Consider the following 19170-nt stretch of genomic DNA (forward strand, 5'->3'; position numbering starts at 1 on the left):
TTTTAACCATAACTGTACTTTTTGTGCACAGGTTGTGTGTTGGTTTCTAGGGGTCAGAGTTTGCTGGCTCAGCAAGAGAACACGCTTTGCAACATGGGTGCCATGATAAACTTAGAAGTGGAAGGTTTGTCTGAGTGGTGGTTCTTATTAAGGGAGTAATTACTCATTCTTACTGCAGCTGTTCATGAACACTGCATTCTTTGCAACGGCATCTAAGGAATGCTCCGGTTTAACGTTCTGACTTTGAGGCTTGTACGTGACATCCCAGCATTTTGTACTTTAATTGCTAATGGCTTATGGAAGGCTCATGGAGTAAGTTCTAATGAGAAGAAAAGGCTAACACCCGGCGGGAGGACTGCCAGGTAGTGCTGTATCGAGTACCCTACCATGAACATACCGTGTAATTTATGGTCTAAATTTTTGTGAGTATTTTGTGCTTGAATGATGGGTTGGAGCTTGTGTACGGGCATAATTTAGGAAGACCATGCAGAGCGTGTCAATAAAATAATGAATGTTATTCTTAAAACAGTTCTGTTGAGAAGATTTTACAGATTATTACTCTTCTCCGTAAGATTGCACATTTCCTTCAGATTGCACTTTTCTAACGGTAACTTTGCAGGAAGCGTTCAACTGTGAGCTTGTTGAGGTGTCGTGGGGTGCCAGTGTGGCGTACCGTGCTTAAATTGTGCCTCTATTTCTGGTTATGCACTTTTGAGGAAATTTCATTTGCTGGTCACAGTCTAAAGCTAGTTGTTAGTAACTGTCACACGGTGTTCCTTGTGCCAAGGTGACAGTAATTGTGCAATGAAATTTCCTGTAGCATTTTTCATGTGGAGACATTGTCAAAATTTCCAACACTTTTGTTTTTGGAATTTCCAGCTCATATTCCTGACCTTCTGCTGTTAATAACTGATCCTTATTAATTGCAGCACGTTAAACGGCAACTCGGGGAGGGGGGGTGGGGGCTTTTTGGAAATTTTCAGTTGATAGTCATATCACGTTCTTTAGAGTCCTCTCTCTCTGTCACAACAAACTGTTTTTGAAAATAACAAGTAGAGCCACTTTAAAACAGTGAAAACTGCAACTCAAACCAAAACTCGGTCCATAACCAGGGACAAAGCTTCGCGTGACGAAGTGATGACATCACAAACGTTACCAGGAACACTCATTTAAGCATTGAGTGGCTGAACTAGCAGCTGAAAATGACGTAGCCCTTCATAAAATGCTTGAGACGACTTCTAACGAGCCTCAAAACTTTGTTAGTGAAGGTTGGAGTGGGCACTGACGTGCAGGGAATGTTTGTGACGTTGGAAATGCAGTATTGCTCAAGAAATCATCTGAACCGAGGCCACAGAAATGGCAGGCTTTGAAATAGATTTGTGCCAGAATGAAGTGTCGCGTGGCTGCCAAATATGGTAGGAACAATCGGGAACAATAGAAAAAACTACAGTATAAGTTGCATTAGCATGTGGCAACCTCAAGAAAACCACTGGAGCTGTCCTTTAAACTGCAAACCCTTTCACCCATGTCGAGCATAGCATGTTGAAAATTTTACAGCAGTAGCTATATATGAGACACATCTTCCTAAAACCCTGCGGGGTTCTGTTGAACAGCACTGCAAAAGCTAGGGGAGCACACCCTTGCATTGCGAAGCACTGTGGGGGCGAAAAGAGGGAAGAGGGCGAAAGGCATGACCTCTTGTGTGTGCAGTTGCAGTGTGCAGATCAGTGTAAAAGCTAGAGTTTAGAGTAAATGCACTGTGTGAGTACCCGCAGAGAGGAGAGCACCGCGGAGGCTATGATAATTTTTTTTTTGGGGGGTGGGAGGGGGAAAAGGAAATGGTGCAGTATCTGTCTCATATATGGGCGGGGCAGTAAGGGAAGGGATAAAGGAGGGAGTGAAAGAAAGAGGTGCCGTAGTGGAGGGCTCTGGAATAATTTCAACCACCTGCGGATCTTTAACCTGGCACATCACACGGGCGCCTTAGCGTTTTGCCTCCATAAAAAAGCCATACATGGCTTTGACACTGTATGAAGAGGTGAGCTTTGTACTTGCATCAACACTTACTACAAGTTCAGTTTGTGAGGTGTGCAGCGACAGCGCTCATGTTGGTGGTCCTGCTTGATGTACATCGATGACTAAAGCCAACGCATGCAGAGCACAGCGACACAGAATGCACAGCACGAGATGTAATTCGAAGGATAAATGTTTAATGGCTGACAATTGTCTGTCAACCGAAACATTGATACAGTGCATATACGTGGTGCATACCTGCCATTGTGTTTGTGCACATTGTGCCACATAGCGTAATAGGTGTAATTTTTTTGTTCTGCTTGTTTCTGGTCATTCAAAATTTTATCACTTTCATGAGACTCCCACCCATCTCTGTATTATTTGCACTGCACTTTTATTTGTGCTGCACATATGGCAAGTTTGCAAAAGTCTTCTGAGTCGCTTGGGCATAGTTAGTGGACGAGTGCTCCAGCTTCAAAATAGACTTGATGCAAATTTTTTATCCACGCACTGTCAACCCAAATGTGCTCCTTGCACTCCGGTGTCTAACTCCCAGCTGCATATCATAGTATCTGCATTTATGTGCATGCCTGCATGCCCAGCTGCATGTCATAGTACCTGCATTTTTGTGCATGCCTTATAGTAGTCTGTTCATCATCTCGGTTACACCGCAGCCATGAAATCTGTCTTAATTATATTGACATTGTCTTAATACCTTTGGTGCAAACTGTAGGCATGACAAGTAATGTGTCCCATGGACTTAATAACCTGCCTGTGACAGCTGCAGTGATTATGCTAGAACTGTGTACCTCATTTGTGCTTCAGCTGTCGCAATTTTTTGTTCTTTGCAGCTTTCTTCAACATGCTTGTTGCCCTGAAGGAATCATGCTCAAGGGTGGCTGTCATTGTCACGGGCCGCTCGATGGAGGCCTTCAATGCTCGACTCACTGCCAGCCACGGACAGCACATCTTCTACACTGTGCTTGCCATCCCTCCTCCCAACAAAGTTGGTATTTAGAACAAGATGCCAGATTGCTTTGGAGAGCGTGCTGCATGCTTTTGAAAAAAAAAAAAAAAGAAAATTGATTTTAATGCACTGCACGAGAAGTCACATGGTTGATTCTGAATAATTAAGTCAAAAGGGACTGAATATTTGTTTTAACTATGTGGTGTTTCAAGTAAGGGTAACCTTTATAATACACTTGATGCTGACGGGACCAAAGTGTCAGTTTGAATGAATGACAAGTTCGAATTATGTGAGCTCAAAATAAAGAGAGTCCACCATTTAGTATTTTTACTTCTGGCCTATCTGAAAAACTTGCAGGGCTGTTACTGCTTCCTAAGGAAGATTTAGTGACAGCCGTTTGTGGTGGTTCGGGAATATGGCACTGTGTATTCATTATTATGTTTAGTTGTCTATAGCAGTTTGGCCGTGACATTACTGCGCTGTCACTCGTTATGTCACGGTGTTCGGACCACTCAGTGCGGTGCTTTGCATTGACGTCACGGCATGCTGGCCAGTCAGCGTGCAATGCTGCACCATTGATGCCAACACCAGTGCCGCAGAATTGGGAAGCGTGCGCTTAACAGCTGTCACATCTGTAAAACTGTAATCTGTAACACCATATTATTTTTACCGTGATAGTTTCTAGTGGCTTAGTCACAGGGCTCCCTGCCTAGCTGGGTTGTCAAAAACAACTTTGCTCATCCATGGGGATATTTTTCAGGTTGGCTAGGGGGGGGGACATGCCGGGGGAAGAAAAGTTGCTGCAGCACAGGATCAAGAAACGGCGTCAAAAATCCATAAAGATTCACAGGGACACCTATAAACATTATGTGTTGGCAATGTGATAGCGTTACAAGCTGTTGATGCTGATGCCTTTACTTCTTATCTGGTGACGTCACTTCCGACCAGCCAGTGGGCTGGTCTGACGATGCATTTTGGCTCCATGAGGCCTTAATGCTATCATACTAAAAGGAATTCGAGGACACGTATACTGCTGTGGCTGGCCTTTGAACATGCGGTGAACACTGAGCTTGCTCGTGGTGTCCTTTACTGGTCAGCAGTCAGACACTTCATGAATGGGACGGATAATTTTATGATGCTTGTGCAGTGACCCCACAGCTGCTGCTCTTGTACATGTTATGTGATGGCGTAAGTGCCTTATGCTTTTTTTTTTAATTTTGTTTATTCTGGCTCACAATGTGACAGGAGACCATGGAAGAGCAGGTGAAGAGTGTTACCAGACACCAAACTAGGACCTTCCCTTCTACATAGATGCGATTTTTGTTGTCAAGCCTATAGAGAGAATAATTTTTTTTTTTTTTTTCCCCAGTATTGCCATTATCATGAAAGAAGAGCCTTGAGGAAAAGTAGTTTTCATTGGGATGACAGTTCTGAAAGATTTGTGCAGCTTTGGTTTGCTTGTTTTGAAGTTTTCAAGTTTTACATAGAGATTGCACCTTGCTGAGCTGTGTCTTTAATATATGACAGTTCGTGATGGCACATCTTTACTTTATCTTGAATCGTTGGAAACTCTCATTACATGCTAACTTGATGGCAGTGAATTGAACTCAACCATTTGAGTGTGTTGGAATTGTATTGTTTTAAATAGAGCTTGAACAAGCAACTTTGCTGCTCCCAGTATCATCAATTCTGCTTTTTCCAAAAAATGGAAAGATTCGTTTAGTTATTTTGCTGGGCTTGCTGATGTGTGGCTGAATCGACAGTTAGCATACATGTTTCTGAGCACTGTTACTTAAACCAGGTCAGTTTAATGCCATTTCCATTATCACACAACTACAAAGAATAAAAAATGAGACCTTTGGGTACGATTTGTGCCTGAACAAGCCAGCACAGAAGTTCCTACGAGTGGCTAGTGGTTTGGAAACTGAAATAAATTTCTGGTGTTTTGTTCATGTCAGTTTGCAGAGAACCAGTAGGTTCATGGCATTGTTGTCAATGCTGTCTTTCATGTGGTGTTTGATGTCTTGGAGCCAGACATTGCATGCTCCTATGTAGGGCAGCCCTGATCCTTGATCACTTCATTGGTCCTCCCCCCCCCCCCCCCCCCCCAAAACTTGTGCAGGCAGAGCGCGAGGAAATCCTACGGTGCTTGGTGAAGATGAGACCTCATCTAAGTGAGAGTGGCTTTGACTACAGTAGGGTTGCTCATTGCACAGAAGGCTGCTATGCTCAAGATCTGGTCACCATTTTGGACCGGGCAGTCCACTCCTTCTGCACTGATGCTTCGGGCAGCTCTGTTGCCACAGCTGTGATGCCTGGTGAGTGATTCACTTATCTTAACTTTGTGCATCTGTGTCAGACATGAACTAGATATTGTAATAAGCAGTAACAGCGTTGAAAATAATTCTCAAGTTAGCTGGACTTGACCAGGGTATTTTGTGTAGCTTTTATAGCACCTGCTGATGCACTGATGCAGTCACAGATACATCCTTCTGTACGGGCCGGGCATTATTAATGTGACAGCGTTAAGGAGCTTGTGTCGCAGAAAAGCCGGTGTTGTCGGCGTCGGCCGTGAGCGAAAAATCGCTCCTCCCCCCCTGAGCAAAAAATCTCTCCTCCTCCACCTCGCAATGTATGCCACTGCGCCAACAGATGGCGCGCGACTGCAGCGCCTCCTGCTCGTCTCGTTCGGGCGCAGAGGGGCCGTGCGGGCGCGCAGGAATCACGCGGTGAGCGGCGAACAATGCAGCGACATCCAAAGCGCGTTCACCACGAAGCTTGCGACTTGCTGCTCGTTCAATTGGCGCAGAAGCTATGCTGGTGTTCGTGGCATCGGGTTTGTCGAGAACGATGTGCCGACGAACTACGACTGCAACTTGAGTCCCGCGCGTTTCGGCAAGGCGCCTGGCAGCGCTTCTATGTGGTTGGCGCTCCGCGCGTCCGTTTCACCGTACGTAGCAGAGCGATTTGTCTAACGGGCAAGGCGTCGCGCCGAACGGGCGATGGCATTCCGTGGACTCCCTGACAGTGCTGCAACACGCTGTCGCGCTCCACTCTTTTATTCTTAATTCTTTTTTTCTTGCCCACTCTACCCTTTGTGAGGGGGCAAAGCTGAAGATTTGGTTCTGGCTTTTGGCAGTCATATTTTAAAGAGGCTAATTTGTGGCAGCGACGATGCAGAGCTTTCTCATTTCTTTCAAGTGGCATGAACATCAGTTGAAATTTCTTCCAAGAAATGGTACTTTACACAGAACAAATATTCTTTAAAATGTGGAGCCCCGCCATGGTGGCTCAGTGGTTAGGTCGCTCGGCTGCTGATGCAGAGTTCCTGGGCTCAAACCTGACCACGGCGGCTGCGTTTTTATGGAGGAAAAACGCTAAGGCGCCTGTGTGCTGTGCATTGTCTGTGCATGTTAAAGATCTCCAGGTGGTCGAAATTATTCCGGAGCCCTCACCCTCCACTACGGCACCTCTTTCTTCCTTTCTTCTTTCACTCCCTCCTTTATCCCTTCCCCTATGGTGTGGTTCAGGTGTCCAAGGATATATGAGACAGATACTGCGCCATTTCCTTTCCCCAAAAGCCAATTTAAAATGTGGAGACTTGTCTGGTTGTCACACTTAATGCTGGTGCACACTTGTGGAGATGAGTGCATAATGCGGTACACATGTGAGTACTTGGGTGGAAGTTGTGAAAACGGAGAATTTTATTTGTTTTTAACCAAAAGGGGGGGGGGGGGGGGCATTGACAATGCTCTCTGAGAGCAAGAATCCTTTGCATCATAGTGGTGAGAAATGCATTTTTGAAAATTAGAGAACTCATATGGCTATTACTCATGGCTGGCTGCGGGTGTTTAATAAACAGTGAGGCACATAACTGTAACGTTTAAAAAAAAGTTAACTACTCCATTTTAGTTAACCAGTTTACTGTTTAGTGCAATTCACCAGCTCTCTGATGCCTTTCACCACTGTCACTGCAAATCTGAAGAGGCCTACAGTGGCGAAGAGGTATTTTTAAATGCTACCAAATGCATCGCTGAAGCACCTAATATAAGTTGAGAGTTGTTATGTCACCATGGAGCCATTGATGCTTTGCCAGTGTGTTCAGCCTTTTGCTGAATGTAAGACCAGTTGCTTGGTTGTAAACAGGGACTGTGGAGGGACTGTCTTCTGTTGTATTCAGTTCTCGACACAGTTTGGTTCGAGACATAGGGCCCCCATATTCTTTGCATTGGATAGCCATTCAAGACGCATCTGGCTTGTGTGCAACACTCTGAAATGCAACGAATGGCAACATGTTGTTGCATTTTAAAGGGAATTTCAGACAAAATCCACCTTTGCTGGCACGCTTGTAATTTCTTCTCGTCTTGCTTGAGTGCAGTTTATCTAATTCTCTACCTTGAGCTGAACTTAAAACAGTTGAATTTTATGCATGAGGTGGCTGCGTGTAATAAAGTGGTATTGTTTTGACAAAACCTTAGAGCTTTAAATACGTGTCTAACACACAGTCTGTGCCTGTTTCCCTCCTGTTTTTGCAACTGCCAAAGATTTTGGAAACAAAATTATTCTCTCGGATGAGCACTTTGAGTGTGCTTTGGAAGAGTATTGTCCAGTGTCTCTTCGAGGACTCAACTTGAGAACAGAGCACACTTTACACTGGGAAGATGCCGGTGGTCTGACTGATGTGAAGCAGACTCTTCAGGAGGTTTTCCTCTGGCCAACAAAGGTGAGCCGATGCTCGTACTGCCTAAATTTGTTTATCCGTAAATTAATATGTCCTTGAGTGCAATAGGATTAAGATTGGCTTCTTCCATTTGCGCCAGACAAAGTGTGCAGGTTTATGCTGTTATATCTTTGGCATTCGGCTACGAATCTCAAGGTTGCGAAATTTAATATTGGTGGCCACGGCAGCCGCATTTTGGTGGAGACGAAACACAAAAATTCTTGTGGGCTGTGCGATGATGTTAGCGCAGGTTAAAGAACCCCAAGTGGTGCAAATTAATTTAGTGCCCTTCATTACAGCGTCCCTCATAGCCTATGTTTTGCTTTGGGACGTTAAACATCCTAATTTACAAGCTTATTTGGTATTATGTCATGACCTTCTCTACATGTCCCAAAATTTTTGTTACCTCTGTTATGAAAGTTCATGTATAGCATTTGTCATTCTGTGACGTCAGCGGTGCGATGCTGTTTTTTTGTTCTAATGCCGTGCCTATTTATTCCAGTACCCTGAATTGTTTGCAAACTGTCCCATTCGCCCGTTGTCTGGTCTGCTGTTGTATGGAGCCCCTGGAACTGGCAAGACCCTTCTTGCCGGCATAGTGGCTTCAGAATGTGCCGTCAATTTCATCAGCATAAAGGTAATAATCAGGAACATTGTGTTCCACGCATGTGACACTTGCTTTGATTGTAAACCTGGTTACTCTCAACTTGCCATAACATAGACAATTGCTTTGATTATGGGTGGTAGCAGTGTTCCACAGTTCTTTTTTCCAAGGTTAACTGTTTTCTTTTTCCGCTTTAGGGGAAGCTTGGCTTCGTATTTGCACTTATTTGTCTCGTTGTGGTTAAGGCAGTGGTAACACAGAGTTCACATTGTCTTCTCTGTGCGATCTAGGGTCTCGGTGCACACGGCCAAGTGTTGGCCCAGTTACTTCAAGGGCTTACATTGAACCCAGTTGCATACCTCAATATGTGTTCCTGTTTACATTTTTAACTGCACCGCAGCATATTCACTTTTCACTCCTTCTGTGACGCTTGTGTGTATTGTGATAAATGTTCACTGCAGCTTTATGGGGTATTCTGTGCTACATATACCTTGTGCTTCAGTGCATGACTAAGGCTGGAGTTGTCACTAGAAAATCATTTTAGTTTTTATCTAGAGTCTCTCCGCACTCTTCAACCAGAGTCCGCACTTACAACTGTCACTGAGAGTGATTCGGCCACAGTAAATAGCTTTGGTATAGATGGCACTTTATGGTAGATTCCAATAGCCTGTTAGCAGTTTTATTGCACGTTTGAACATGAGTTTTGTCCTTGTTGGTACTTTCAACTCGCTTACTTCTTTCTGTTCTTTGTAGGGTCCTGAACTGTTGTCCAAATATATTGGTGCCAGTGAACAAGCCATTAGAAATGTCTTCCAAAGGTGGGCCAGCACTTTAAATAACTTTTACAAATTTAAATATACATGGTCTTATGAAGATAGTGTTCCTCCAATACAGTTTTTGTTAGTCATGTGTGAAATCATTTTTTTTTATGCTTGGTTATTTTCAAGTACTTAATTCCAAAGTGTTGAATAAAAAGCATGCCTTGAACTGTATGTAATGCCGCTGCAGTGGCTCAGTGGCTATATTGCTTAACTGCTGACCCAAATGACGTGGATTCGATTCTGGCTGCGGCAGTCGCATCTCGATAGAGGTGAAATGCTAGATACCCTTGTACTCTGTGATGCAAATGCACGTTAAAAAACCCTAGGTGGTCAAAATTATCCGGAGCCCTCCACTACAGCGTCCCTCATAGCCTTTGTCGCTTTGGAATGTTGAACCTCATAAAGCCAAAACCAAGCCTGAACAGTATGCAATAGTGCCCTTAATTGATGCTGTCGCAAAGCAAGAGTAAATGTGCTTACACATTTGCGATAAGTACAGGCTAAGATGAGCACTATATCAGCTTATTTACTGTATAAATACCTAGAGCTTCACATTTGTTTTCCCTGAGCTGCTCACGCCTCTATTGGCCAGATGCAATCACATGGTTGAAAAGCATCCATGAATTGTGGAGAACCCAATCTTTTTGCGTCGTTTAGCACCGGGCCGTTGCTGGCAGTGAAATCATACACCTACTGCTCTCGTTCTTTGTGGAATTTTTTTTGTCCCCGAGCGCATGCTCACTGAAAACGATGTTTTCTTGTCAAAAACACACAATTTTGTCACAAGTGTTCGTTAATTGTTAAAAATAAAACATTTGTAATTTGTACCATTTACAACAGATGGTGCCACCTATCCGCAGGCGAGTATTTTTGTTCGCAGCTCAGTTAGATAGGACTCTGTGCAGTTGACGCATTACTAGCAAGATGTGACATTCAATGCAACAATAATTTGCCTAAAATAAGCAAGTTCGGCAGCCATAAACGAGCGGATTGAGCCTGAACTCGCTCAAACCACTGCACCAAGTCCGCTTCCTGCATGCTGGAGTTGTGGCTTTCCCTCATAATTTTTATGCTCTCTGCAGCAACTTGGCAGACCTATGTGCAACTCTAAGTACTTATACTGTAACTCTAACACTAACCTTACAGTAACAACTACAGAGTTGTGGAATTGAAAGCTATACAGTCATGCTTTGTTAAACAGTATGGACACTTTGGTTCCTGAGCAAAAGTGCCCATAAAATGAGTTGTCCATAGTAACAAATTGGACAAAATAAAGAAATGTATAATTAACATTAACAGGTATGCTTCTGTACATACCGGTCAGCAGTGAAGTGGCAATTAAACGAATTCTTGGGAGCTCAAAGGGCTTTATCTTAGTGGTCATTATCTTTAAAAAAATGTGGGGCAGTCTGGAGCCTCTAATGGTGCATGTGCAGGTGCGGGCATAAGTAAACGGAGCACGTGATTCTGTTCTAAGTGCAAACGCGTCTTCCTTATACGGAATGGAGAAACATTGTGAAAGCACAATGGCATCTCCTACCTGTATGCACACACCATTGCTTGCAGTTTCAATTAGGCAACGCAGAGAAAATGTTGGAAGCCGATAGCGTGCTCCGTTTACTTTTGTCCACGCCTGTACGTGTGATGGCGTTTTATGGATGTGAGTATGCATCTCCTACTGTGATTTTCCACATCTCGTGACTTGCCTGTACTCAGTCGGCTCAGCTTCAGAGAGCTTTTTTCTTACAGCTGTTTATGCAATACGACAGATGGTGAGGCATTTTGTCCGCACATCTAAAAAAAATAGGCTATCACTCAGGTATTTGCACTGCCATTTGCTGATATTTTGCACTGAAAATACAGGCAAAGAAATATCTGTTTGGGACAGTGTCTTGTTCTCATCACTGTCCGTAGTAACGCGACAAAAATACATGGGCCCTAAATAGTCTCTGTGCATTTTCACATTGTCCATAGTCCGGACAGCGAGTTTCTATATTAATTAGACATAAATGCATTGAAAAAGATTGGTCCCCAGAAAAATTGTCCATAATTCGAGTCGTCCGTATTAGCGGGGCAAAATTGTATATGTATCTTATTATGTATAGCAGAGCATAATGGCCTGGCATCTTTTGGAAATCTTGCTCATTTATTTTTCATCAGTGGTAATATACATTGCACAGGTCTGAGGTCCATGAAATACAGTCGAGTCCACTTATAACAATGTTAAAGTGCCACGAAAATTCCATTGTTATAACCGATAATTGTTATAAATGGGTTGCACGAAAAAAAGCATAACAACTGCAAAGAGGGGTCGCGGACGGCAAGTGACATGCAAGCTCCGCCGAGGCATTGTTTTGCTGGCACCGAAAGCGGCATTGTAAAAAATACGAGAAGGTTGCTGTGGCTGCCTCTCAGCTTGCAAAATTCCTTAGCGCCCGAAAAAAACCTAAGAAAACATGAAAACTTGAAAGCATTTAAATAGGGCAAAATAGCTTGCACTTCTCACTTCTTTGCTGAAAAAAACGCGTAATAGGCGAGTTTCGACTGCTCCGCGGCAATCTTCCTGGCATCGTTCTGGAGGGCATCCAAATGTTGGACATGTCCGAGTGAAAGGTTTTTTGCAAAAATGAAGTCCCGCAGGGACTCGATCATTCTTGAGGCCTCCTGATGAGAGACAACTTGTATAGGCTCTAGATCATCTTCGTCATCACTGCTGTCATCGTCTTCCACGCTGGTGACTGCTGCAACGATCGCCTCGTCAGTCAATTTTTCATTTGTGTTGACTGCATCGTCAGCGTGCAAGAATTCTTCAAGCCCTTCCCCGTCGCCGTCATCACCGTGCACCGTAGACCAGAGTTCTTAATCGCTGCATCGGTAGGAGCTTCGCGACACTCCGCGTCACTGATATCCCCGGCGAAGCCCGCTTTTCAGAAGCAATTCATGACGGTGGAGGAGCTGACTTCTGTCCATGCCCCAAAAATGAATTGAACAGCCATCAGGAGCGAAATCTTAAAGTCGGGAGCGGGTCGGCATTCACGCACAGCAATGTCCAGGTTAAGAGCAAGCCTGTTCAACACACGCCGGCGATACAATGCCTTCAAGCACGCAATCACGCCTGCGTCCATGGGCTGCAAGCTTGCACTATGGGGCACACATCGATTAGAGCAAGCGTTTTCGGGGAAATTAAATGCCATGATTGTACGGATGGGTAACGTTATGCTTGTTTTGTGGTAAAAGAAATGTTAAGCTCATCTCCACTGAACAAAAATTTCGTTGAAGCGGAAACGCACCCTAAAAGATAATTTGTTGTGGTGAGAACTAGCATACATTGTATTCCATGGCTAGGTGACGGGTAATCTGAAATATTTTGTTGAAGCGGTGTTCGTTGTAGTGGGGTTTGACTGTAGTGAGGGTGCAGTACGTATTCCTTTTTGGGGATGTAGCATCATGACTCGCAAAAGCTTGCTATGGGCATGCAGCATATAATCTGACTGCACTTTTTTTTTTTTCAGAGCCCACAGTGCAAAGCCGTGCATCATATTTTTTGATGAATTTGACTCCATTGCACCAAGGTGAGCCACTTCTCTGTTCTAGGAAGAAAAATGCATTGCTTTTTGCAGGTTGTTCGTTCATTTTCTCCGTGGTTTTATTTCTTATCCTGTTGAGCTTGGTGTGTGTTTTTCATGCAGAACATATTAATGGGGATGTAATTTTGCCTGCAGGAGAGGTCATGACAGCACTGGTGTCACTGATCGTGTTGTCAATCAGTTGCTCACACTCCTTGATGGCGTGGAAACTAGCACAGGTGAGGTTGGCTGGCTTTTTCCAAGCTGCAATCATTTTTTTGGATATGGAGCTTCTGTCAAGTGAAATCTAGTTGACTAATTAAGGAATGCTCATAGCTTAAGACTTTCCCTTGCTGTGCTTCACTCGTCAAATCAGTAGAGTGCAGCTTGTTAGGAATTATTTGTAGGGTGATTTGGAGCGAATGGTTGAGGGCCCAGGCAGGCTAAAAGCAATGAGAGGCTTAAGACCAAAGTAATATCCAGCAGTTTGGTGAAGTAGTGGCAGTTTGCTGTAGGCAAATAAGGTACTGGAAGTAATTAGGGAAATCATCTGTCCAGGCTAAGAAAACGTGGCACGTCCAGGTTACGAGGGAGAAATTGGCAGGAGAATGAAAATTGGCTGTAGTGTTATGTGGCTGCCACTCCTAAAATAACTGATAATAGCTTACTAATATCCCTGAAAAGGGAAGCACTATGTATAACTGATGCGTCTTGCGAGTACCCAACCGTGAAGCCGAAACTTGGAGACTCATGAAAAAGCTTGAAATGAGACAAGGTCAAGGTGTGAGCACTAAAATAGAAATTGATAGGTGTGTACAATTTAAATGGGCATTGAGTACAGATCTAAATTGGTCCATATTTTCAGGTAGCCACATTCTGATGAAAAAGACGGTACTTTCACTGAAAACAGAGCTTTTATATGTTAGAAAAGGCAAAAATCAAATAGAGGTGTTGCCACCATCGGCTGTTTTCATGAGCAAAATGCGGTTTGTCGAAATTGTCGAGATAACGCAGCCACGAATGCTTGATAACATTGCCAATGCTATCGTATGGTTGTGTGTTTTCAATGTGCTTAATGAGTAGCAGTTCGGGAGAGGAAAAAGATCTCTTTCAGAAAAGTTTCATTTGATTCCAACTTGTGCAGTCTTTCGATTACTTCAGGGTTTGAATGAATCAGGTTGCACTGTATTTGCATAATTTGTTGCCTTAGGTGAACTATGTTTTCCTGACAGTGCTGTTCGTTTGAAAATGCATAGTGTTTCACTCTTGTCACCCGAACATCACTTTTAAAGTTGTACAGTTACTATGTTTATGACAGTACCTGTAGGAGCTGTCTTTATGATATGTGGCCATGGTCAGTTTTTGTTATTGTTTCATGACTACTTTTTGCCTTGTGGCTCATTGCTAGTTATGGCAATGTAATTTGAATTTTTGGAATCCTCCAAAAGTCGGAGAGAGGACTCCTCCTCTCACCAGCTTCATGTAAGGGTTCCCCCTCCTTAAAGTGCAACACTGTGGAAATAGGGGGAGACAAAAGACTTCCGCCCCGCCTGCACTCCCACTCCACGGACGCACGTTCCCTCTCGCTAATCGCGGAGGGGTTCATGCTCGAGGGACAAAAAGAGGGGACGACAAAGCGTTAACACTCATATGTTATTTATTACACTTGCAATCAATACACAGAGCGGGCCAGCCAGCTACAAAACATCAACGAGGCATTCCTCGGAAGTAGAAGGCAATGTAAGAAGGACTTCCGACTTACCGGCTGGGGCAGGGGCGCGACTTCGGAAGTATCGGCGGCGAACATTTGTATGCGCCGACAATGGCGGCCGGGTTTTCCCGTGCGCGCCGCATTCTTGAGGGAAAGCCATTCCCTAGCATTTGCTGGGGAAGGCGACCAGAGCGCGCGTTTGCTGCACTCGCTTCGCTGCCTGGAACCAGAAGTCCAGCGGCAAGGCACAATGGATTCCTGTGCGCCTGCCGCAGAAGGTGACGAGAGCGTGCGGCTCCAACCGCTCGTAACGCTGGCCGGATCCCGAAGAGACTCTGTCCGGTCCCGCAGAATTCCGTGTGACCTACGAGGTGGCGCTTCCGTCACCTTTTCCTTTCCCCCATGAGGGAGACTTCCCTCCTCGCTCAGCCGGGGCTGTCCCGACGCACACCGATGGAGATGGTCGGCCGCGTCAAAGTGGAGGGGGAAAACAGGTTTCCACAACACATTTCCCAACTTTGGATTAGAATCCTGTGTAATGTGGGCGTGCGGTTACATGATTTCCTGCTGCCAAATATTTTTGCTGTTGTGCAAAGATGCTCTAATGTATGTAGTACGTGCGGCTGTAAAGACTTCTCACTCTTCTCGTACCTCGCAGAAGTTTTATATGCAAACTATTTGCATCTAATCGAGCACCGAATTATAGTCAGTTTTTGAGAATTACAACTTTAAGTGAACCTAGGAGTGGTTTAGGTCATGGGGAGATGGATTAAGGAGAGCCTTTTTAAATATTCCCAGTGCTGCTAGGACCAAAATCTCGGTTTGAACAAAACAGGAAATTTGAATTAAGTGAGTTTAAATTAACAAGGTTTCAGTGTTATAGGCATGCTTTCTCTTTGCAGGTGTCTATGTATTAGCTGCAACAAGTCGTCCTGACCTTATTGATCCAGCCCTGCTTCGTCCCGGCCGTTTGGACAAATGCCTTCACTGCCCCCTGCCAAACACGGTAGGAAACATGGTTTTCACTTCCTGTATGCTAAAGCTCACTACAGCTTACTGAGAGCAAATGCCAGTGTGCCAGTAGACCGATCTCACCAGCAGTTGCACTACGCTACTGCCGCCGCGATACACTCTGGGAGTTGTGGTACTCCAGTCGGTGGCCGCGTCAGCATGGTGCTTGGTGTACGCATGAGAAGCAGTCCTGTTTGCGTCACCACACGGTGTTTCTCTACATGAATGCTGGATTTGTGAGAGAAGGGGGTTCACCTGAGGGGTGTCATGTGCTCAGACAACTGCATGAAACAGAGGGCCCTGGATTTCTTGTTTTCTTGAAAAGGTCCCCGAGATAAGGCATAGAAGCTGGTCATGAGAGGAAGATGAAGAGTCCTGTCCAGCACATTTAGCCGTCTTCTCTCTGTTGGTTAGTCACATTGGCAAATGGTTAATATTTAAGTCTGAAGCTCTGAAATTCCTTTCACGTGTCGCTCAGCTTTGAAGCAGTCTCTTTAATTGTCAACTAGGAGGCGGTCGGATTCACCTTCATGCTGCTTTGTCAAGCCGTCTTTGCAGTGATTTCTGTCCGATGTAAGGTTATGGGTGAACAACTGTGTGACATTTTATTTTCGTATTCAGTAATCCATAATGTGTATGCTTGATGCGTGTATTCACTCCTGAGACCTTAAGCTGCCATAGAAGCGATGGTGCTGTCTCTATTTCATGGAATGAGAAAGCATGCTATAAAACCGTGGAAATGTGGAATAATTCCTGATGTTGTATTGCATATCGTTCTTTGAGAACACGTCATATTGCCATATTATCAACATGCCATTTAGTTAGAATATCACTCCTGTTTTACTTAGTATTTCCGAAAATAAAAAGAAGTGGTAGGGTTTTAAAGCATTTAAGCCGAGTAGACATGCGAAAGCATGTGTTTAGCCTGATTGGCTCATGGTTTTGCTTTGCTGGGTCATCGGTACATTTGGCGAAGATATTAGATTCAGGTTAAGCTCTGGTTGAGGTTAAGTTGCTCTGATCTGTTTGTACCACAGGTGGAAGTTGATGATTACGACGATGTGCAATGCACAATGAAACAGTACATTTCAGTTTAACACGAGGCGTGATTAGCTGTGGCGATATCATAGTGCTCTTGTGCAGTGGCCAGCGAACCTGATCTGTTTGCGCTGCCGTGGTTTCGAATCCCAGTCGCGGCAATATTTTATTTATTTATTTATTTATTTATTTATTTATTTATTTATTTATTTATTTATTTATTTATTTATTTATTTATTCATTCAAGGTCAAGGCTTTAGCGATGGCCTGGTTTTTGCAGCCTCGGTCATGAAGTAGAGCTTTAATTGTAAAAGATGCATATCTAGTGTTTACCCATCACGAGAGTGAGTCGCATGGGAGGTGCCCTGGAAGTGAAGATTATATTGCCTAAATCAAAAAGAAATTCTTGTTGCAACAATCTGCTAAAAATCAACTTGTTGGTCACAAAATTAAAGATCATTGTTTCCTAATTTGGTGCACTCAAAACCTCCCCAATTGGCTTCTACTTTTCTCATTTTTGCACTGAACACAGGCATTTGTCAAAACTCTAGAAAAACAGCATAGCCCGCTCCTACTGCTCAGCTTTCCTGCTGGTAACCTGCCGAGCACATCGTAAATATATTTATAGGTTTATGTGAATAAACAAAAACCTACTGCATGGCCAGTTTCAAACAATCACCATGATAAAAAATTCAGACAGAAAACATACTGTGACACTGCTGTAGTTGACTAGATGGATTCAGCTAAAATAAACACAGCAAAATGAGCTGGCAAGAAATGTAAACACTGTCTGAAAACGTTAAGACTCATAATCGCTATGCTTAGAAGTGTTCTGCTTGCAAAAATGACCAAAACGGATGGTCAAGTGTGTTTTCATTGCCACCTGCAACATTTTTAATGGCAAGGTTCAAGTAACAAGCGCAGCATCAACCGCCGCGGTCACTCCACTCCCTGCAGCAATTGTACCCTCTCAGCGCTGCACCTGCTGCAGTTAACACTGCACCCCTCGAAACTCTGTAGTGGCGCCTCTGTTTCCTTTAGCTCAGCGCAATAAATGAAACGGTGGAAAGCTACTGTGACCAGGTATAATGCCAGTCAAGGTGCCAGGTAAAGTGGGCTGTCCTGGAGAAGGACTACAACCAAAATGGTGATTGGCTACTTCCGGTAAATGCGTGCATGCGCAGTGGACTTTGTGAAATCTGTGTAATAAACTTGAGGCTACAGCCGCAGGATTTTGTCTCCCATGAGTGCACATGAGTCCCAGCACAAGCGCTGTTTTGAGGCATGCTTTGCTCTCATGAGCTCTCTGACGGGACAAAATTTGCTAGTTATTATCCCTTTGGAAAGTAGGGCTGGGGCACGAAATGTTTTCTCAAGGAATTCTCAGGCGCTTCACATGTTGCCACAGCATGTGTGACAGTACCTTGCTGACTTTTAATCGCGACCGCAGTCATTTGCATATGTTGCACATGTGTATCAATAGGTCGCCTGGGCAGGCCATCCCGTGCTTCTTGTCATGCCAGTGACCAAGTGTTACAAGCATAAGGGGTGTTCATTTGGACTTATGTTGCTGTCACTGCTGTTGCTTGGGTAATGGTAGTGTGGGCGCCAATTCTCTCACACTTCCTCTGTCCACCTGCTCATGTGACTATCTTTTTCTCTTAGTTCTCTATTGTACCACCTTTAATGAAAATATTGTGCTATCCAATATGCACTCAATTAATCGCACTTTTTTATTTTAATTTTAACATTATTTGTTTTGATCAGTTTCATCATTAAACACAAATGATTGACACTGTTCTCTTGTGAATTATTGTATGGTTGAAATACAGCATTTGTTCACTGTGTTGTAGGGTTGTGGGCTGTATCTGCCTGAGCAGAAAGCACTATAGCAAATGTTTTTCCAGGCTAAACCAGTGGCTTGCTTGGGCTCTGATTTTACTCGCTTGAAAGTGGGTTTTCTTTTATTCTTTGTTTGGATGTAGTACTTGCCTGTTTTGTCTGAACTGAATCCAAGCACATGTCTGCATTGATGGTGAACCAAAACGGGAGATTTGCACTGTAGTGGAGGAAGTGGTGACATCTGCTATTCAGATGAAAAATGGCAGTTAGGCAGACCTTAAGAGCTCTTCAGCTGTCTGTGTAGAGCATGTTTTGCTTTCCTAAAGGCACATGGTAGCTCTGCTTACTTTGGTGTTGAATTCTTTTCATTTCGTTTGGTTTGGCATTGCCAAAGGCATTACTTTGGATGAAAAAGCCAAGTAGCACATGTTAGGGTAGTGTAAAACAAAACCTCTCCATGAAAATTGAGTGCGAATAAGTTAGTGATGTGGCCAAGAAAAGCACAGTTTAGGGTATGGCTGGGCAAACAGGACAAGGGCACTGAAGAACTGGGCATTACAAACATGTTGCAGTGTGCAGCCATATCCAAGTTAAGCCGTGTACCCACTTGCATCCCAGAAAGGACTACTACTCCAAGAAAACCATTACAATGGTTTTTAGCATGCAGGCTTCACAACTAAGCCATATTGTATTTCCACACCACAGCTGCACCTGACGTTGAGACAGTTGAAGCGAGTTTGTGATTGTATCTGCAAGCATGCCACTTTCCTCATTTTGATCTGTACCACTCCTGCATATTGAAAATTCCCAAAAATTGGTGCTGTCATGAAGTTTTTTTCAAGTTTATGAGGGTTACATCACTTTTGTTTCGAATAGT

The 19170-nt window shown here is 44.0% G+C and overlaps 1 protein-coding gene across 1 annotated transcript in view; it reads left to right on the plus strand.

Moving 5' to 3' along the window:
• Positions 1-19170, plus strand: part of LOC144125394 (peroxisomal ATPase PEX1-like) — a 67931-nt gene that overhangs the window by 18992 nt on the left and 29769 nt on the right. Inside the window, exons 10-17 of the mRNA XM_077658745.1 lie at positions 2865-3019; positions 5103-5298; positions 7525-7703; positions 8203-8337; positions 9058-9122; positions 12638-12697; positions 12848-12930; positions 15305-15408. Of these exons, the coding sequence (XP_077514871.1) occupies positions 2865-3019; positions 5103-5298; positions 7525-7703; positions 8203-8337; positions 9058-9122; positions 12638-12697; positions 12848-12930; positions 15305-15408 (977 nt within the window). The remainder of the gene's footprint in view (positions 1-2864; positions 3020-5102; positions 5299-7524; positions 7704-8202; positions 8338-9057; positions 9123-12637; positions 12698-12847; positions 12931-15304; positions 15409-19170) is intronic.

Source organism: Amblyomma americanum, chromosome 3 (genome assembly GCF_052857255.1).
Source record: "Amblyomma americanum isolate KBUSLIRL-KWMA chromosome 3, ASM5285725v1, whole genome shotgun sequence".
Taxonomy (NCBI): Eukaryota; Metazoa; Arthropoda; class Arachnida; order Ixodida; family Ixodidae; genus Amblyomma; species Amblyomma americanum.